Here is a 22,247-nt window from a genome sequence, read left to right on the forward strand (position 1 = left end):
CCCTACTCCGGAGAAACCGCCCTTATCCTCAGCCTACACCACGCCGGAAGCGCCTCCAGGTGGGCGCGATGACCTCCCTTATTCGGCTTAACTCGTGGTGGGCAGGGGGAGCTCCCCACCGTCCCAAGCAGGCTGCCCGTGCTGGCCTGGAGGAGCAGCGGGCACGGCTGCCCAGCAGGCCAGAATGCCGAAGTACCGTCCGCATCCGCGGGCAATCGGATCCCCCCCGCCGCAGGAGCGCGCCAGGCCCTGCTCTGCAGCCTCGCATCCCCGCTCGCTACCGAAGCAAGCCCTGGGGGGCCGTGAAGGGACGAAACCGAGGTGCCCCGCCGCATTCCTCCGGCGGTCCACGGCCCCGGCCCCACTGCGGAGGGGAAAGCAGGCGTAGGCGGACCCGCGCCGCCGACCACCGCAGCTGCTGCGCAGACGGCGCTCTACCGCGGCGAGGGCCGCCCCGCGCACCCGCGGCGGAGGAGCAGGGAACGCGGCGGAGCCCAGTCCGGCGGGAAAGCAGCGAGGGTTAGGACAGCACCAGCACCGGCCGCCCGGCCCCCCTCCCGCCGGGGGGCTGTCGCGCCGCCGCTGAGGGGGCTGCGGAGCGCCAGCGCCCCCTACCGCACGTCGCTCTGACCCGCGCGGGGCTCCGCGGCCTCATGAGGAGAGAGGACCACGGAGAAGCCGCCACCGCCCCACTCCCCGCTCGGCTCCGCACCCGGCTGCGGCCCGCGGCGGAGACCAGCGAGCGAAGCCCCCCGCAGAGGTGCCGCCACCGCCTCCCGGGCAGGGGGACGGGCCACTGAGAGCTCGAAAGAGCGATCGGCAGCCGCTCCCTGCGTGGGGGGTGTGTCAGCTTGGGGAGGGCGGGGGGGGAAAAGGGTTGGCTGATAAAGGCTGTGGGCGGGGCGGTGGGCGGGGAGGAGCGCCGCCATTGGCCGGCGGCGGGAGTGATGTCACCTATATGAAGCGCTGATAACTAGTTGGGCGAGGAGCCGCGAGTTTCGCAGAAGGTGGAGCGCGCGCGGCAGGGCGGGCGGCGCGAGGCCGGGTGCAGGGGCAGAGCCGAGCTGCACGAGCCCGGCCCGGCCGCGGGGCTGTGGGCAGCGCGCGCGCCCGCCCGCCGGTCGCCCCGCGGGCTCCGCCTCGCAGCGCGGCGGAGGCTCGGCCCGGCTCGGCTCGGCTCTGCTCGGCGCGCCGCAGGGGCAAGGTGCGGCGGCGGGAGGGGGCGGCAACGGCGCAGCGGCTTTGTTGGCTCGGAGCGCAGCGGCGGGAAGAGCGGCGCCTCGTTGAGAGCCCACCATGGTGCAGCAAGCGGAGAGTGCGGAGGCGGAGAGCAACCTGCCCCGGGAAGCAATGGACACAGAAGAGGGAGAGTTCATGGCTTGCAGCCCCGTCGCTTTGGACGAGAGCGATCCGGACTGGTGTAAAACGGCGTCGGGGCACATAAAGAGACCGATGAACGCGTTCATGGTATGGTCTAAGATCGAGAGGAGAAAAATCATGGAGCAGTCTCCGGACATGCACAACGCGGAGATCTCCAAGCGCCTGGGCAAGCGGTGGAAAATGCTGAAGGACAGCGAGAAGATCCCGTTCATCCGAGAGGCGGAGAGACTGCGGCTCAAGCACATGGCCGATTACCCCGACTACAAATACCGGCCCAGGAAAAAGCCCAAAATGGACCCGTCGGCCAAGCCCAATGCCAGCCAAAGTCCGGAGAAAAACGCACCCACCAGCAGCGGCGGCAGCAAAAGCGCCAAGAGCTCCAGCAAGAAGTGTAGCAAGCTGAAAGCCTCCTCCGCCTCCTCGCCCCCCAAGCCGGGAGCCAAAGCCGCCCACCACGGGGACTACGCGGGGGACGAGTACGTCTTCGGCACCCTCAAAGTGAGCAGCAAGACGGTCAAGTGCGTCTTCATGGACGAGGAGGACGACGAGGAGGAGGACGAAGACGAGCTGCAGCTGCGGATCAAGCAGGAGGCGGAGGACGAGGAGGAGGACGAGGAGCCGGGGCCGCAGCAGCTACGGCGGTACAACGTGGCCAAAGTGCCGGCGAGTCCCACCTTGAGCTCCTCGGCGGAGTCCACCGAGGGGGCTAGCCTCTACGAGGAGGTACGGGGCGGCGCCGCGGCGGCGGGCGGCGGCAGCAGACTCTACTACAGCTTCAAGAACATCACCAAGCAGGGCCCGCCGCCGCCGCAGCAGCCGCCCGGCCTCTCCCCAGCCTCCTCCCGGTCCATCTCCACCTCGTCGGGCGGCAGCGAGGAGGCGGACGACCTGCTCTTCGACCTCAGCCTCAATTTCTCTCAGCACGGCCACGCCGCCGCCGAGCTGGGGGCGGGTGCCGCCGCCGGGAACCTCTCCCTCTCGCTGGTGGACAAGGACCTGGATTCCTTCAGCGAGGGCAGCCTCGGCTCCCACTTCGAGTTCCCCGACTACTGCACCCCGGAGCTGAGCGAGATGATCGCGGGCGACTGGCTGGAGGCGAACTTCTCCGACCTGGTGTTCACGTACTGAGCGGCGGCGAGGAGCGGCGGAGCCGGAGCGGCGCGACGCCGGCGATGATGATGATGATGATGCTGATGATGATGATGATTAAAAAAAAAAAGTCTTGTTTTCTTTAAAAAAAAAAAAAAAAAAATCTGAAAGTTAGTTCCGAGCCCGGGAGTTGTGATTTTGGTTTTTTTTTTTTTTTTTTTTTTTTTTTTTTGTTTTTTTTTGTTTTTTTTTTACTTTTTTTTTAATTGCATTTGGTGATCACAACAACAACAGCAAAGGCAAATGGGACTGGGGGAAAAAATGATACAGAAGGCGTTGTTTGAAGCTTGTCGGTCTCTGATTGAAGTCTGGAAGATGGTCTGCAAAGAAGTCTTGTGGCAGCACAACTGTTACTCAAGGGGGTTTGTGGATTTTTTATTTTTTTTTCCCGTGAGAGATCTTAAAGAACTGTTCTAGTTTTTTTGTTTTTATTATTTTTCCGAAAGGGACCATTGCAACTTTTTTTGGAGGGAGAAAACTGATGTCTTCTATGCATCCGATTCTTAACAAAGCTGCAGGGAGCTTGAAAAAATGCAGACTGTACAAACGCTTACAAATAACTGAACTGACTTAAGATCAGAGTTTACTTTTCAGATCAAATTGTTTATGGTTTTACAAATGTGATTTCTACTTGCCAACTTTTTTTTTTGTAACTTGTTCCCTTATACCTCCTTGATTGAATACCAGACAGCCTAGACCTCAGTACAAAAAGGTATTGAAACATTTTTGATACATAACAGACCTCAGTCTTTTTTAAAAATTAATATATTTTCAGGCGTATTTTTGTACAGTGAAAAGGGAACATTCTTGCTGTGTTTTTTCAGTAAGACTTTTCAGGCACTTCTTCCCTTTTATTTTCTTTTTTTTTTTCCTCTGTTTTTAGCATGCAAGTTTGTTGGTACGTTACGTCCTGGTTTTAAAAGGATTAAAATTTTAAAAAAATAATCCTTGCATCTAAAGGCCTTGTGGTTTTAAAAAGAAAGAAACAAACACTTTTTTTGTACAGCTATAGTTCAGATTTGTTCAATATTTGTAGGTAAAGATTTATTGAAAATGGTGATATAGACCTCAGAGCTGTTATCTTAGTTTAAAAGATTGTATATGTACTGTACTATAGTAGGACTTTATGTATCTCATACGCTGTGATATGTGGATGGGGCCCCAGATGGAAGGTATGAAACTGGATTCTCGATTTTACAAAAAAAAAAAAAAAAAAAAAAAAGAAAAAAGAAAAAAGGCACATAGTTAAAAGTTTCTCATATTGTGCAATATAATCTAAAGTACAGACCATCTGCATATTTTGTAGCAAATGATGGCAAAAGCAGACTTGTGCACTGTCAACATCATAGCCTGTTTTTTTTTTTTTTTTTTTAACGCTGAAAGTCTGTATTTTGACAATTTTAATAAATCAGCTGGAACTGATAGAAACTCGTATCGCTATTAGTGTCTGTAGAAGGAACGCTGGAGATGCCGTGTTGTCACCCCTTGCCTGCGGAGGAGCGGTAGTTGTAGGCTGTTGTGTGTGACCGTAGCTAGGGGGGAAGGAGAGTAAGGACTGCTTCTTTTCTTTGCCTTTTTTTTTTTTTTTTTCCGCCTCCCGTCGCCTTTTCCCCCCCTCCCCGGTTTTGCTCCGCGGGGCCCGGTGAGTGCCAGCCTGCCGCGGCGGGGTCTCTATTAGGCGGGGCGCGGGCTGGCTTGCTGCGGATCGGGCCGGGTGGTGGCAGGTTGGCTCATCCTGGGTGCTTTCGCCTCTCCCGTCTCCCCCCCAGCCCGGTGAACGAGCCCGGCTCCCCGGGGGACGCCCCGCCGGTCCCCCGCGTCCGGTTTCTGGGAAGGTGGGCGCGGCTCCCCACCTCCACCGCCCTGGTCCTCTCCCCGCTGCGGTTTTTGTACTCCCCCTTTCCCGTTTTTTGATGAATAGCCTGGGCGAGACCTGAGGCGGAGATGCTCGGCGTAGTGGGGCTGCATCTCCTCCGCCCCCCGCCAGAGCTCGGTCCGGCGGGGCGGCCCCGGCCCCGTTCCGGTGAGCTGCCCGGGGGACAGGGGCAGGAGGGGGTATGAGCTTCTGCTGTAGGTGAGCAGACTTTTTCAGTGTGCTTTTTTTTTTTTAAATTTTTTTTTTTTTTTTAACCTTAGGAGCCATCAGATTTCAGTTGTGCACTCTGAAGTAAGTGCTGATGGCAACGAACAGACTCACAAGGTGGGAGTTTGTTTCTCAAGAAGTTTACTTTTTATCTGATAGGCATTGGTAAATTATTGTTTGGGGTTGGTTTTTTTTTTTGTCTCCACTAATTAATGATCCAGCTGTTTACAGGGACAATTCACTGTGCTGGTATTTTGGTGGCAACCACTGCTACAGGCTTTCAGACTTGCTGAAATGAAAATCCTGCATACACATTTGTAAGGCATAATAAAACATAACATTAAAACCTGCATGCATGTTATGTTTAATCAAAGACAACTCTTAGGCATTTAAGTGGTGAGATATCTTACTTTAGGTTAGTTAAACTGGTAGTAAAATGATTAATATAATCTGATCTCTTTCTAATAATAATAATAAAACACTCATGATTCTAAATAAAAGTTGTTTGGCCTAAATCTTTGCTATCAGAAAAGAGATATAGCATATCTGGGAACTCAAATTTATGTCTTGCATTGTGATAATTCTTTATGAGAAACTGTGTTTTAAAACAAACTTAATTACAATATACAAGATATCCTTGGCAATGGATAGTCCTCAATAAAACAGAGTTTCTTGAATTTTCAGTTTTTGGTCTCAAATGATTAGTGTGTTCTCCATGTAATAACTTAGAAATCAGATTGAAAACAAATGACATTTATCTCTTCTAAGGCAAAGGAGTGAAAGAAAATAGATACACTGAAGTGCTCTAGCCTAGCCATTCACTATCCTGCTATCGAAAATCTGGTTTTGGGCTAGGGTGATGGAGTAAGTTGATCAGGTTCTAAGTCTTAAAACTGAGCCAAAATTCTCTTAGTAATTCTTGAAGCTATCATGAGAGTAGAGGGACTTGTTCTTCCAGTCCCTTTCTTCTGATATGCATCCTTGTTTATTAAAGTGATAATAGGCAGTGTCATTAAACATTTGTGCTTTACAGATGTTCAATGAGTTATGAGCAATTATGGTCAAATATAGGCTGTGTTTAGTTTGCATTATAATAAGGTCTGTGTCTCAGCCTACAAAAGTTTTGACTCGCGTATGCTTTTGGAAGCTGTTTTTAAAATTACCATTTAAAATATTAGTCAAGGATACATGATGTAAAGGATCCAAGTATAGAACAGTCAGGCAAATTTTAAAAGAGCAACAGGTCTACTTTAGTCAATTAATAGCCACTCAGAAGTATCTTTTCTTTCTTCTAGATGGGAATTATACAATATTGTATCAGAGGAATTATTCTGAGTGAAGGTATATGATGCAGGGAAACAATTTTTTGTCCAGACAGTTGAGTTTCTTTTATTTCAGAGTTTATTGTTGCATATTGCTCAAGGGAAAATTAGATAGTGTTCTGTTTAAGCCACTGCATTGTTAGGGCTGAAGTTCGATGCTGTTGAATGCCTAAGCTCCTGCTGATCTCAGCAAGAGTAAAAACCCAATCTTCTTGTCATGAAAAATAGCATCTGCTAAGCTACTCTTTTTTTTTCTTTTTTCTCTTTTGTCGTATCTGATAATATTCATACCTTCTGTTTCTCTTTTGTTTTCCAGTGTTCATAGGAATCCTTGTTGACATGCTAGAGCAGTCCTGTTGCAGGCTTAGTATCTCCTGTGGCCTTTTATTCCACATTCTTTGCATTTGTCTCTGTACAATACTACTCTAAGTGTAATAGGATTCAGTGGTGGAAGGGAGAAAAATGAGCTTTTTTAATGTGGAAAGACAATTTACTTGCTAACACTGAGGATGTCAACTCAATGTAAGACCTAACCAAACATTCTGATTCTCTTTTAATTTTGAAGTGAACATTTGTAAACTTACCATTTTTCCCCTTTTGTTGTTTTTATTATGTTTTTCCTATCCTCCTTTTAAAAGAACCACAACTAAGAAATATTTTCTTCCTTAAAGTGCAGTCTTTTTCAAATGTGGTAGAAAGACTCATTCCAAGCATCCTTTGAGCGCTACATGCTCTTTAGGCATTCGCTGTCATTCAGATGAAACTTCTTTGAGTCTATTGAATGTGATTTGCATCTGTGCAGTCTGATCCTTCACTCATGCCTGTCTGAGGAAAGTGCAACTCTATTGTTACACCGAGGTAAAACTAGTGTGGGGTCAAAGTCAGGGCCATAGAATTTTTAGGTGTTTAATACTCAATACAGCTTACGAAGTTCCTTTTTACATCTTCACAATTGTTGCCTAGTAAGGCCTTAAACCTGCACTGGTTAAAAACAAAAAAAAATTCTCATTGAGCTTAATGGGAGTTTTTGCCGCAAGGGCTGCTGGCAGGATAGGTGTCTTAGTTCCTCCTAACCTTCATTTGTAAGCGTGGCCAGGAAAAAAAACAAACAACAAAAACTTAACACAATGAGTTGCCTTACATTTCCCCTACTATACAGTTGTATTCCTTTGGTTTATTTCCTTTCCCCTCACCCACATCGAAGGCTGTGATTGTTTTTGTTTTTATTAATTTTTTTGCACACTACCTATACCAATTAACTGCCTAATTAGTTTTATCTTCTTTACATGGATGCAGTGAATTTGTAAGAGAATTTCACAAGCAAGTAGTTTTTTAGTGAGTTTAAAGTAAATAGAGTTTTAAAGACCTATTTTTATATTCAATATAAAGCACAAATGTGCAGAAAGTGTAGAATGACTTACCAAAAGGGAAACAAAAGTTCGTAATATTTCATGTATAAAAGTAATACCTTCTTTGGGTTTGAGATTCTCTTAGAAAACCCAATACTTATGCCAGTGCAAAGATAGGATTATTTTAAAAACTCTTAGAAAATTGTGATTGACAGCAATTTCAAAGGAATGACTTCTGTAGATACAAGGAAACCCCTAAAGCAATATGGATAATAAGGGGTGAATGGTTTTCAATGATGAACAACAACCTGGAAGTGTGAGAATGGAGGTTTCAATCCTTATTAATTAATCAAATTTCTTCTTTTGTGGTTAGTTACATCTGGATTTTCCGTGAAGTGCAATCTTGCAGGGTGAAAAAGTGCAAGGGCACCAAACTTCTAAGATTTGCAAATACTCAGAAGCAGGTTCGGTTTGGAATTATCTGTTATTAATTAGGGATTTAGATTTTGGTAATTCCCACTTCCAAGAAAATCAAGACACCAATTTACCTCTTGAAGAAATTTGATCAAATAATAGTGATTAATCCAGGAACTCCCATTGTCACAATTTGTTTTTGTTTCCATCGTCCTGCTTATCTCCAAAACCAACTTGCCTCAACTCCTGGTGAAACCAGGGAGAAGAGTTATATGCCATTGTTAGTTCATTTACAATTTGTATCTGGTTTTGCTCTTGTACATATGTTGGCGTTTTGGAGTCTTTACATAAATGCTGTGATACTTTTTTTCCTCTTTTCTTTAATTTTTTTGGTGGGCTGTTTTAAAATGGAGGCCTGTTTTCCAGTGTGGGACTTTCGATGGTTACAACATTTCAATGATGTTGCATGATGGCCACAGGTGGGGGAAATTGAATGTTTTAGAGCAGTTTTTCAAGCATGACACTTTTAAAATATGTAATTTCAAAGACTTTTCAAGGCCACATGAAATTAGTTTTCATAGCCACTCCAGGTCTTGGGGGGAAAAGCTGAAAAGTACTTTTGTTTAGAAGTCTGAGTGATGGTGGGGGGGAAACCTTTTCTTGAGGTTTTTGCATGCCAGTGCACGGCCTATTGCTGTGAGAGAAGGAAGATGGTAAGGCTGCTTGAGGCAATGCACTGGAGGACAAAGTGTTTTCTAGCACTAGAAAAAGAAAATGCATGGCAAAGTTTCGTCTTCTAGTAGACTATATAGCATGCAGAGTTTAGTATGTGTCAAAACAGTGTATGACATTGCTGTATCAAAGTTGTAAAATTAAGCATTATTTATTGAAAACTATGTATTTTTTTTGTAAAAACCTGATCACCTAGAGGATTAATATCAGTGACTTGTGCTAGTGCTACAAACTTAACCAGCTTCTTTACTACAGTACTTGATATGCAGTGTTAATGCTCAGGGTTGAAACCAGTCCACTCCAATGTCTTTTTCTGCAAGAGTTTTTAAATAAAGGAACAACATAATGCAATTGTTCAAAAGACTCTAATAAAATTGTGTGATCAATCTTCCTACGTGTTTTTATGTGGATTTTTTTTTTTTTTCCAATGTTGCATTCAGTAAATGCAGTTCAGCTATTATAGTGAATCCATTCTTCAGTCTGTGGGCACCCAAAGCTTAAAGTCAATGGGAATGTTGTGTCTTTCAAAAAAACCCTCAAATTATAGTTATGGTTAAGGTAGGATGTACAGAGAGTGAGTGCTGTTCTGGCACACCTGACAGACACTGAAACAGAGAACAGCCAATTAACTTCCTTTTTTTTTTTCTTCTGGTTAAGACTCTCGATAAAACAGTGAAGTATTTTCTGATAAACATTTTAGATATTGCTTTGAAGTTGACCATGAAAGAATGAAATAAGATGGATTACATGCCAGCAAACCCCATTTCTCTCTGTATCTTTTTCTACAAACAATTCACCATCTAAATGTATTTTGGCATAGAAAAAAGAATCATTCTGTATTAAGATTCTAGTTATGAAAATGTTTTTATGAGAACCCTGTAATCAATTCTTTGAACTATAAAAAGCTGTTTTTAATGTGTTTATGTGGTGAAAGTTTGTTGTATATTAAATATTGTTTTATAGAAATGATGGAGTTATATTGTTACAAATTCAAAATATGTAATTAACACAAACCATTTATTGCTGAAATTAACTGTCTAGAGTTCCTGCCAGTAGGCATATTCCCATATTTCAAAAAGTATACAAGGACCATCTCTCGCTTGCTTGTATTTAATGTCTATACTTTTGCAAGTTTATGTAGGGATGAAAATATCAACTGATAATACCTTCCTTCCCACTGGGAGATTATTGGTTACTCCTAATACCCAGGAAATAATAGAAAAATTCTAATCAGCTTCAACTGCAGCCAGTACAAGCCTTTAGACCTGGGAAGAATCAATTAACCAAATAAAGGGTTCCAGGTAATTCTGTATGACTCTTGAGCACAGCTCTTCCCATTGTTCCTCTTCTTTCCTTATCCAAACAGATTTATCTGAACAGCTCCTTTCTCCAGAAAACACTTCTTGGATAACAAGTAATGACTTCTGTTTAGCTTATCAAACCTATTGAGAACGCTGAAAGCAATTTACATAATTTCAGAAGTCTGTTGCAGTAGTATTTTTTTTTATGTGTGAATGGAGAAGTGTAACTGATGTGAAGTAAGAGTTTGAATGTGACTTGTCATAGTAAAAATAGGAAATTTAAGCTGGTCATTGTAAATCAGTGAAATAAAATCTTTATATACAGCTATCATACCACTATCCTTTCTGTACATATAAAAAAAAAAAAGTTTCAAAAATCATTTTTAAGGTATTTTAGAAGGTTTTGAACCGATGAACTGGGAGTAATCCACGGTATTTTGTTTTGGTTTTAATTCCCATAGAGTTTGTTTATTCAAGTCCCCTTGCATATAACCAAAGACTAACTAAAAATCTTCTAGAACAGACTAAGGCCATCTCCATACTATCTCACATGTCTCTAGCTGAAGTCTTCTGTTCGTTTCCTCCCAAGTGAGAAGTACCATTACTGCACTGGAAAGCTGAGTTTCAGTTCCACTATGTTATTGACAGAGGGAATTCCTGCATGACACACTGGAAGTCTTTCCTGTCCAGTGTTTGAAAGTGATGTTGGATTTGTAAGCCACAAGTAATCACATCTTAAAGCTGTCATTGTGGAGGTATTGTGTGGCCTGGGTGTTGGCTCAGTTTTATATCAAAGAAAGGGAAGAAGCACGTGTATGGAGGAAAGAAGAAAAATATTTACTTGGCATTTCAGTTTTGATTAATATGTTCTCAAGTTTGAATGTTAGGTCTAACCTTAGAAGAAAAGCATGAAAACACAACGTGTAGGTAACATAGACCCACATAGATACCCAAACACATTTTCATCCTTTCAGAGCTAACACAAACACGTATGTATGTAGTTGTGTTTTGATTAAAATGCTTGTTGGCTGGATCACTAAATGGCTTGAATATAGTGTCCATTAAAATCTATACTTCAAGGTCCTGAGAACTTCAGAATATTTTAATCCGTTGGATGTGAAGGGTTATCCCTAGAGTTTCATAAATTTTAAGATAATATCTTCATAGCCTAGTAAAATCTTGGTAGAATAGTAAAAAAAAAAAAGAAAAATTTTTGCAAAAAACAAACACCAAAACGCCCACAAATATCTCCAGCTCTAAAAATGACAATTCCCATCATAGTCACAGTAGAAGGATCTTGGCCCTTTCCCTTGAAATCTGACATTTACATTTATTGGCATTCCTCTGACATTTACATAAGCTAAACTGTCTATGATAGATAATTTTTTCTAGAACTCTGTAAATTCAATTAAAAGATTATTATTATCTTCAATCGAAATTGACTCAGGTATATGCTTTAAAATACAAATCTTACTTTCTCAAATTATAATGTTAACAAATACTGAAGGGTACATGGGGAATGAGGCAGGATTCATCTGCACGCAAGCACAAGGCTGTCCAAGGAATATATAGCAAAACAGACAATGTAGATCTCAGTTATAATTGTTCCATTAAATTTCATATTAATGTGGCCTTTTGGCATTTCATATGTGTAACACCAAATATGCATCAAGTTAAAAGTCGGCAATAAATTTATGTGTTCAGATTGCTTTTTCAAGTCATACTGTAACTAAGAACTTCTATTTTGTGTCTAATTGTTTGTAAAGTATCTTACAGTTCCACCTAGCCTTTACTTGATGAGACTTAATTTTTCTGCGTAATCTTATTGTAATAATATTCTCTAAATCTTTTTAAAGCCTGCCTTTCATTCGCCTAATTTCATTCACCTTGTTCATTCAGTTTTAGCTCTCACACTCTTTAGAGATCAGAACCAAACTGCTCCCTTGACAGTGGAACTGCTGTGCATTGCCTTTCATTCTCTTCTCAAGGTCAGAAAAAGGGTAGAAAGTCACTGAGAACATTCCACCTTCCATCCATTTTTGTCCTTGGAAACTTCTGACTCCCTCTCTCTTTTAGGCTGTGGACAGCCATAGTCTGAAACCAGCTTTGCTTTCCTTGGCTACATATGGTCATTCTTCAGCTGTGGGTTATCAAAGCCAGTAGTTCTGCAGGCAGAAAGATCTAAAGAAACACTTCAGATTCATCTGAAGTCTACTAAAACTGTTAAAACTATCCATCCTGATTTTGCCTGAAGTTGATGTGAATTGCTCCACAAACAGAATAGTGGGGTATTAGTGTCTGTAAAAGGGAAAATAACAACAGCGACAATAACCCCCCCAGATAACTAACTGCCAGTTTGAAATGTGAAACTTGATGTAGCCATGGTGACATGAGACTTCTCCAGCCCCAGAGAGGAGCTTTTGTGACAAGATATTTTTGCATATTTTCACTATATTAGTCAGTGAGATGTAAAATATTTCATTTTTCCACAAACATATTTCTCACTTGGAAGACAAGCAAAGATACATACAAAGTAACATACAAATAGCAAGTATTTACAATAATACCAAGGACATTCGAGAAGACTATGACAATAGATTTTCAAAATTACTTATCTTTGCTTTCCCTATGTCAATCTCTTGCACACATGTTCTACCTCCAGCCTTTTCCTGAGCATGGATTTTATATATAAATGGACAGATATAAAAACTGATATATATCACAGTCTTTCATGAGCAAATACAATTAAACAAACATTACTACAACAGCTGTATCAGTCATGAAAAGTTAAGAAACAATGTAGGAAAAATTGCAGTTGCAGCTTTATTCAAATCCTTTTTAATAAAAATACTGACACAAGACCATGTGTATCGGGTACCTAGAAGTTAGGCACTTGGCATCAGCTGGCCATCTGTGGTAGATTTCGGAACTCAGCCCTCATGCTGGGTGAGGTGCTGTCTAAAGCTTGACTGTAAAAATGGGATGTGTTTGATGTCTCTGACACCTGACTCAGGATTTCACATTAGACATCTCTGTCCACTCAAGACCTCAAGAAAGTTCACAGTTTTAGTCTGACAACAGATGACAAACTCTTTCCATTGATACGGTATCCTGTAGGTAGAGGTGTGCTCAGGAAATAGCACAGGGAAGAGATAGAAAGCACATCTAGACTTAGAAATTAAAACAGAATCAGCACATAGTCCAGGAACTGGAATTCAGCTGTTCGTATTGTTAAATTGTCAGAAAAAAATCCCTGACACGGTTTTGGCTGGTGAACGCTAGCACTCTTCCAAAAGATCACTGGAACAATTTGGAAATTAGCATGGACCAAAGATCATTCCCAATAGGCAGTTTGGATTCAGGCACTCTGTTTTGGAAAGTAAGAGTTTAATAGCATAGATGTGGCCAGATCATGCCAGCTGGCCTCACATCCAGGGAACAGATCCTGGTTTAATTTACTAGCATAGATGTAGCTACAGGTTATAAACCCTACTTCTGCAGAACCTTGACCACAAAACCCCTATAATTTTGGAGAATACCTCAGCCTCAAGCTATGAAATAGTCTCAGAGAGAAGCTGTCATCACTGTCTATAACTGCAATGCAAAAGCCATGAGACCAAAGGCAAAACAAAAAAGAATTTGCCCTAAAAAATTTTCAGTATTACTGACCCATACTGTCTCTTGTTACACACAATGTCAGTCCTACAACTGTTACATTCCTGTTTAACATGGTGGCTCATGTTTAACAGGGGACCACAGAATGACACTCTGGATACAAATTTTTTAAGACTGGGAAATTGCTTATACAATTTGGGGAAGGTGTTCATCTCATAAAAGTGATAATAATTTACACTGCAGTGCCTTCACTCCCAAGAATCCAAAAGCACTTTACAAATACTGTTGGCCAATTTTGTTCTCCCCTTGTAGTCAAAACACCTACTGAAATCAATTGTAGAATCAGTTAAATTGAATCTCCTCCAACTGCAGAGCTGAGTGAGAATTTTATATGTTGAACAGCTATAGAACTGGAGCCTTGAAATTGCTATTTAAATTATACATAAGAATCATACAGTGTATGTTCTTCTAGCACTCTCACAGTTAGTTTAGACAATATTTTCATAAACTGCACTCTTAGGAAAAGAAATCAATTCATCTGGACTAGATAAGAGGGAATCATTAAGTATTTTTCCTGCTTAAATATTAACATATTTTAGTAAAATTGATTTAGTGTCCTGAGAAAAGAATGTTCCCTTAATCAGCACATCAGCATTACAGTCTAAATGTGGCTACTGAATCATAAAGTCCCTTCTTCAAATATGAATGATTTTTTTCTTTTTTTGTTTTAAATGCTAAGGATAAGAGGTGAATCTAAAGCTAGAAAAGCCTAAAGAAGGATACAAATTTCGGGCTTATTTGGATTCTACTAGTGCTGAAACAGTACATCTGCAGTGCAACAGATCTCATGCTTTTTCTTATGTTCAGTGTTTTCTTGCTCTATGCATATTCTGCTGGTGTTAACTGTGTTAGTCACAAAATAAAAGCTATCTAAGTTTGAACTTAGATACAGACACTTCTGTGGATAGCAGGAAAAACAGAGTACAGTAGGAAAAACTTGGGAAAAAAGGAGTAAAAGCAACAAAGTTAAAAGAGAAGGGCAGTACAGACTACTTGCCTACAGAGTCACCTACTGAGCACTATACTTTCTGGATTTTAGCACCTGTATTAAGTATATTTAGCACCTATGCCTCCACAGGATAATTTCCAAAGTGCCCTGAACACTGATGAGCTGCCTCTGCTACTGCTTCCAGCATGATCAGTCCTAGTTAAATGACATTTTTGAGAAATGGATGTGCCCAGGGCATCAGCCAGCAAGATGTGCTCTGGCTACCTGGTGTCATCCTTGGCTTTATATAGGGCAAATGGCAACTTCAGTCTCCACCAGTGTCTCGTGGTGAGACACTTGACCCCAAAAGGAGGACATCAAATGGAAGTTAAAACTTGGATTTACAAAGGATGAGGGCAGGTATATGCAATCCCACATCCATGCTGTCATTGACAGACAGCTCGTCTCCTAAACTACTGGAGGTCCTTGGAGAGCTGTGTGTCCACACTGCACTTGTGGGGAATGAGATTTTGAGCTGAGGGATATTCCTCCCACCCGACACGAGCCTTTTCCTTCTTTGACATTTCGAGAGAAAGCTCAATTATGGAAACTGATTTAAAATAAGTGTGACTTTTTTTTTTTTTTTTTGCTGCATCTTGATATAGCTCTGCTTGATTCCCTCTGATCAGTTAACCAGCAAAAAAGTTAGAACAGCAGCAGATTTCTTCCACTGTATCCTAAAGAATTCAATTAATGTGAAAATACCTTTCTCCAGTCATGCCCAGAAAGTCACTTTGTATGAAATTGAAGACAATATTCTATTGAATAATGACCTGATATTGAATGAAGATTCCCACTAGCATAGGAGTAGTAAGCTTAACCATTAGCAAGTTTCACAAAATGCTAATAAAAAATTTATTTGGCTATTACTTTTCTTGACCTATTAGTTGAGTTCACTAATGGATTCAAGCTTCCCAGACAGAAACTTAGACATTTATCTGAAGCTTAGCTAGCCATTTTCTTCATTGATGAGACGTGCATTTTTCTGTCACATTTTTACTTTATAAAATTAGAAGTGTATCTATAAATATATATATGCATATATATAATGTTATGAATATTTAAGGAGTAAAACACTAATCAATATTAACTCAGATATTTTCAGGTATAGAAAATTTAAAAGATACATTCATCAATTTGTCCAATGACTATTTGTTTAGGATATTGTATTAAAAATCAGAAACTACTTAGTGTACACCTTATAATATCATACTGTCTAGTCAAATCTGTACTCACTGAATAATTCCATGATTTTTTTTCTTTGTCTTAAATTCTCCTCTAAGAACCTTTTAATGCAGCTTGGTTCTAAGATTCTTCCCTCTGTACAAATCACTCTCATTCATATTAATGTTATTTTTGCATGTAAAAGAACTGGGATGTTGGAGGTGACATATATCAGAATGGATTTTTGAGAAAAGATTTCCAGAATTCAGAATTCTTGTCCTTTGTGGGAAACATAAAGCAGCTACTTGAAATGCCATGTATAATAATATATTATTTTAAAAGTTATTTTCAAGTTATATGAACTGTGTTTTAAAGCTGCAGAAAAAAAAGAAATTTGAGTCCATCATAAGTTTTGACAAGCCTTGTAACAGAGGTACTGTTACAAGTACTGGTGAGGACTGGCAAGGTGGCAATGAAATAAGAAATATTTACTCCAAGGGAAACCATGGTTTATCTGCTAAGGGCCAGGCATAAATTCCCAGCTCACAAAAGTTAGCAGGAACTGGAAATTCTCCTTGTCTCCTGAGAGGTGCTTGTAACCTGCTCAGCTGGGAGTTTAAAGTGTGGGATGGATTTCCCAGCACACTGTAGAGAAATAAATTGCATCCAAAATACAGGAAGATATTCTAATTGCTTTTGTCTTCCTTCTTTTTGATAACTTTGCAATGTGGTTCAAAGATTTACGTATTTCACATATGTAATAAATAGAATCAAAAGTGAATAAAATAACCTTAAAAATGGAACCATTGAGTTCTTACTAAGAAAACCAGGCAGATATTTAGCAACTCTCTTTTCTCCTTCTCTCTTTTTTTTTGCTTTGGGAAAGTGGCAGCAGGAGAAGATACAGGTTGGGGTTTTTGGTGACTCTTTGTTTTCTCCATGCCTTTTTGCTGCTAGCTTTATTTCATGCTATCACTATTTAGCCTTGGATTGATTAACCTCTCCAAAGCTAAGTGTTAGAGAAAACAAACTTGAACAGGCATCTGTAATTTTCCTCTCTTTTTCTATAAATGTATATTTCAGTGACAACTGAAAGAAATATGTATATAAACTATATGCACTATCTAAGAGGAATGAGAAATAGTAGAAGGTGAGACACATTGCTGCCTTTTTCCCTGGGGTGTAGCATGTGTAATACATGAGAAAGATGACATCACCCACAGAAGGGACTGGATTCACATATATGCTATAAATAAATCATTCAACAAAATGAAGAACCAGCAAAAGGGACAGCTGGAGTCATATTCTTAAACATGCATTATTTACCCAATAATCTGAATCACCTCCCACAGTCTTTCCAGTTTCACAGGTAAACGCAATAAGCATTTTCATTTGAAAAACAAAAAACCCCGCAACCTTACTTGTATTTCTTCCTTTATATTTACAGCTAACATGTACAGAATGAAGTCAAATAAATCCCACTTTATACAGACACTTTCATATATCATTTTTATAGAATCATACATGACTATGGTTTGGTTTTGTTTTGGGTTTTTTTTTTTTTTTCAAATACAAGATGGAAATACTCCCCTGGTTCCAGCAAGTATAGAATAACTTGTGGGCTGTAAGGACTTGGTGCACAGAGGCTGAGTGTGGCTGGATTCCAGCAGTCTAAGAGGGAGTTTTCTGTACAAGGCCACCACTTCCAACCCTCAGGCCACAGGGTGAGCCTTGAAAAACCAGCCTTCCTGACTTGTCAACACTCTCCTGAGGCCAGTCTCAAAAATAATTTAGATGCTTGCATCTCTTCGACTTTCCAGATTTAGGGTAGGTTTCAGACTATCATCTACATCTGCCTAGGTCCCTGCTGAGGAGGTTAAGTGTTTTTGGAGACAGGCAATTCAGCCCTGACCAATCACTGCAGGTGATTAAAACCCTGTGCTGGGACAGGAGGTTCCCCAACACTGATGCAGAGGCCAGAAAATGTGCTCAGCTTTGGTCAAGGTAGCATGGTGCAAAGCAGGCATCTGGGTTTTCAGGCAATTCAGAAAGGTTAAAAAAGAGGGTCCAGTCAGCCTATCAAAGTGGTCACTACGTTTGGCACAGTTACATCATTTATATAGTTCCTTCCTGGTAAGATTGCTTTTCTATGAGAGATCTGTCTCCGTGGCCTTTCTGAGGCTGCAGCTCTCAAACAAAGCCTCTGGATATGCTCTATGCCCAGGGCTGGGGCAGATCCCTTTCGCTGCTGCCAGAACTGGGTGATCAGCACTGAGCACAAGATTCATAGGTGCAGACAAAGGAAAAAATAATGCAGCAATATTTACTGCCCTACAGTTATTTGCATAAATCATGGCTGCACCAAAGAAATGTGTCTTCCTCTTGGGGTAAGGGGTGATGAGATTCCTGTTTAAATTTAGTGCCTGGGGAAGTGCATTCCCAGCCGAGGCCTCTGAGAATGGTCTGTCTCCTTCGCAAACGAACTTCACTGCTATTTACAGCCTCCGACCAAGTGCCAGAGACTGCGAGCTTGTAAATGTAAAGATAAATTTGGATATACATTTCTGTGAATTGAGACCTTGTAGGCTGTTTTCGAGTTGGTCCACAGATCCTGGTCATAGGGGAGGCTGAAGCTGTTAAGAAAATACATGAATAATTAAATAAGTGGAAATTTCATTTCCTTTTTTTCTTTATAGCGCACAAAATGATGCAATTTTCTTTGCATAGCTTCAGATTTGACTTTTCATTCTTTCTTTGCTCTATATTTTTACCCCTCAGCTTTACCTTTCTACAAGACATTCATTAAAAATGGTGACCTCTAGCTCTTTCTTGTTTCCCTCCCCACCTCTGTAAATTTAAAAACCTTGTTACCTCTGGAAAAGTGTAAAACAACAGAAAACTGAAATTCTATAACGCTGTCTCTCTGGTTACATTTTAAAACTTTTTTCACCTTTTTTAAAAGTTATAGAGTGACAAAGTTACTGAGTTTGGGGTTTTAGGGGGCTTTTTTTTTGTTTTTTTTACTTTTAATTTTCTCTTTACTTTTTCCAAAATTGAGGAAGTTTTGAAAAATTACAGAGTGTAAGAAGGAAAATGGAAAAAGTGAGAAAATACCCCAGATCCCTTTTGTTCATTCCTTCACTGAGGAGAAAAAAATAAAAAAATAAAGCAAAATTAAATAAAACATGGAAAAGAGGAAAACAAAAGATGTGCTCTAAAGTATCTAGGCAAATTAGGGCTTAATAACAGTACAAAATTTTATTTTAAGAACAAGTAGGGTTTTTTCACTGTGAAAAGTTTAAATAAAAATATTTGTCAAGCTTTAACTGATCTCTGTAGTGTTAGGCAAAGCTCATGAGGAAATACAAATGTGATCCCTCCTGCAAAGGAAGACTACCTTTTGGATTTTAAAGATATTAATATCTTTATCAATGATCTGGATGAGGGAATCGAATGCATCCTCAGCAAATTTGCAGAAGACATCAAGTCGGGCAGGAGTGCTGATCTGCTGGAGGGTAGGAAGGCTCTGCAGAGGGGTCTGGACAGGCTGGATTGATGAGCCAAGGGCAATTGAATGAGGTTCAACAAGGCTGAGTGCCGAGTCCTGCACTTGGGCCACAACAACCCCATGCAACGCTAGAGGCTTGGGGAAGAGTGCCTGGAAAGCTGCTTGATGGAAAAGGACCTGGGGGTGTTGGTTGACAGCAGCTGAACATGAGCCAGCGTGTGCCCAGGCAGCCAAGAAGGCCAACAGCATCCTGGTCTGTATCAGCAATAATGTGGCCAGCAGGGCCAGGGCAGTGATCATCCCCCTGTGCTGGGCACTGGTGAGGCTGCACCTCAAATCCCATGTTCAGCTCTGGGTCCTGCACTACAGGAAAGACATTGAGGTGCTGGAGCGGGTCCAGTGAAGAACAACGAAGCTGGTGAAGGGTCTAGAGCACAAGTCTTATGAGGAACGGCTGAAGGAACTGGGGTGTTTAGTCTGGAGAAGAGAAGGCTCAGGGGAGAACTTGCTGCTCTCTAAAACTACCTGAAAGGAGGATGGAGAGAGGAGGTGGCTGGTCTCTTCTCCCAAGTAACGGGTGATAGGATAAGAGTAAATTGACTCAGGCTATGCCAGGCGAGGCTTGAATTGGCTATTCGGAAAAAATTCTTCAAAGAAAGTGTGATGGCGTTGGAACAGGCTGCCCAGGGAAGTGGTGAAATCACTGTCCCTGGAGGGATTTAAACGAGCTGCCCTAGCACAGGCTAGGGTTTGGTGGGGACCAGAGAACCATGAGAACTTCCTGTTCATGGAAGTGCTCCTTTGAGTTTTGGAAGGCATAGTATGTATCTGTCAGACCAACGATTCTTAAGCTCCCCACCCTCCCTACTGCCTATCACGTTTCTGTGGGGCTCATGAACCTACTAATCCTAATTGCTCACAGGTGTGACCTATAGTTTGGGAATCACTGACTTGGAAAGACATAACATTTTTCTTGTATAATACTAAAGAAAATTACCTTATCTACCTATAAGTTAGTGAACCAGGAGAAAATTTATTTCTTTTCCATGATTGTTTGTACAATGCATATCTCACTCATATACGTTACATACAAACAGTTCTCATTCTACTTGACCTATGAACAATTTATTGATCTCTCTATTAGGTATGCCATTAATAAAAACTATAAACCCTTGGGCAAAATTAATAGTGGAATGATGCTGACAAATTATAAATATTTCAGAAAAATATAATGTAGAGGAAAAAGAAACTGGAAAAATTGCTTTACAAGGAAAGAGGTGAAGAAATCTAGATATATTTAGGTTGAGAAAATGGGACTTAAGATGGGTAGGGTAACAGATCACAATTATTTCCAAAATGGAAATACCATGATTGAAAGGAATGGTTTATTTTGGCACAAGGATTATAAGTAAGCATGACAGGATGAAACTGAACACCAGACCTGTCAACCTACTAGATGAAGGCAGCTCCACAACTACTTCTATTAAAAGCTGGGTTTGACAGAGAATTATTCTAGGAGAACATTCTCTGCTGGCACGAACCATGTCCAAATACATCTTTCTCTGCTTTAATTTCAACAGTTAAAGTTGAAAAAATGTTAGCACAGCGGTACTGTGTGTGTTAACATAGTACTGTATGGTAGTATGAATAAGATTGAACGGTCTGTTTAAGAATTTTGTATGACTACTTTTATTCTGAGTTCTAGCAAACTGAAGAGGGGTAATGAACCTGTCAAGGTTATCAGAAAGACAGAGAAACGTTTGCTACCATTTTTTTTAGATCAGGAGAAGAGGTGCTGAGAGTTTGTAGAATTGCTAGTGGAATTCCCTGTGGTTTCCAGTGATCTCACAGTAATGTGTAAGCAGTATTTAAATCCTAAATGGAGTACTGGTGGATGTGAGTGGGAACGGGAAGTTCATGCTGTGCTCCAGCTTCCTTAGTTCTTCACAGTGTGAGCTGATGAAACCACACTATTGCTGTCAAAGGCCAGGTTAACATTTAATAGCTCTGTAAAACTTTAAACTTACTTTCAGAAAGTCTTAAAACATTGTTACAGCTTGGATTAAAATTCAGTGGAACTATTAGGTTTAACCACTACCTTTAATCTAAGATAACTTTCATTAACCTCTGTTATAGAAGAAGAAATCTGAAGTAATAGAAATCCCCAAGAACAAAGCATAGACACAAAACTCTGTCCAAGCTGGAGGCAAATGCAAGGCAGCTCAGGAATCTGCTTTATCTGAATACATGTGTTTGGATTTTGAAAAGCAAGGAGAAATGCCCAGACAAAGGCAAGAAAGAGAACTTGGCATAGCTTGAATGGTCACTGCTTAGTGGCCCTAGGGCCCACACTTGCATTGATAGGATGTAGGATAAGGGATTTTAGTAGAAAGCTGGCTAAAAACCATAATGGCTGTGAATGGTGAAATCTGTGTTCTGATTCATCATGCTTGAGGGAACAGGATTATGTGTGGTTTTTGTCACTAATATTGTCTTCATTACTAATTTCTCTTTCTAGGTAAAACAAACTGCAAGATACCAAATTTCATCTAGTAAATAAACACGCTGATAGTGATGACAATTTGATAATTCTTCCTTACCTTTTAATAATTCTGTGCTTCTGTTTTAGCTGAGAATTAATTTATTCCAAATTGGACGGTGCCCAGAATAAAAAAAAAAAAAAAAAAAAAAAAAAAAAACATTAAAATTATTTCAATAAATACCCATAAACTACATGCAATAATTATAGATGCGCTTCAGACTTCTGACTAAGTCTGACTAAGTGGCAATGCTTGTTTTTCCTTTCTTCGCTGGGACACAAATCTGCTGGTACAAAGCTCTTGACACATTTGGATGAGAAAGACATTTTTTTAATACTGTGAGGTTTTCACTAGAATTAATCTGCTGTATGAATTTCCTCATCAGGAGGAATGATTTCCCTAGCTATAATAGCTAAATAGCTTTTTATAGGTGCTGAGTGTTCCACAGTGTTCTATGCAGACCCACCACAACAGGGTCCTGCTCATGCTACGTTTAATTCTTCTGTTCAAGGCTTCTCAGGAAAACAGGCCCTCCATATGCAGTAATTCCAGGACTTTCTTGTACGACAGCTGGAAATTTCTGGGAATTGAAGACAAGGACAAAGTATCTTCGTGGATCTTCTTGCAACTGTTAAAAACTTG

The 22,247-nt window shown here is 41.1% G+C and overlaps 1 protein-coding gene across 1 annotated transcript; it reads left to right on the top strand.

Annotated features, from left to right (window-relative positions):
• Positions 1-1,085: 1,085 nt before the first annotated feature.
• Positions 1,086-8,820, top strand: SOX11 (SRY-box transcription factor 11). The gene has a single exon (XM_030489961.1). The coding sequence runs from the start codon at positions 1,297-1,299 to the stop codon at positions 2,506-2,508; it is 1,212 nt and encodes a 403-aa protein (XP_030345821.1). The 5' UTR covers positions 1,086-1,296; the 3' UTR covers positions 2,509-8,820.
• The last annotated feature ends 13,427 nt before the right edge of the window (positions 8,821-22,247 follow it).

This window comes from Strigops habroptila, chromosome 6 (genome assembly GCF_004027225.2).
Source record: "Strigops habroptila isolate Jane chromosome 6, bStrHab1.2.pri, whole genome shotgun sequence".
Lineage (NCBI taxonomy): Eukaryota > Metazoa > Chordata > Aves > Psittaciformes > Psittacidae > Strigops > Strigops habroptila.

Coding starts and splice junctions, on each gene's coding strand:
- SOX11 (XM_030489961.1), top strand. CDS start 1,297: ATGGTGCAGCAAGCGGAGAGTGCGGAGGCGGAGAGCAACCTGCCCCGG.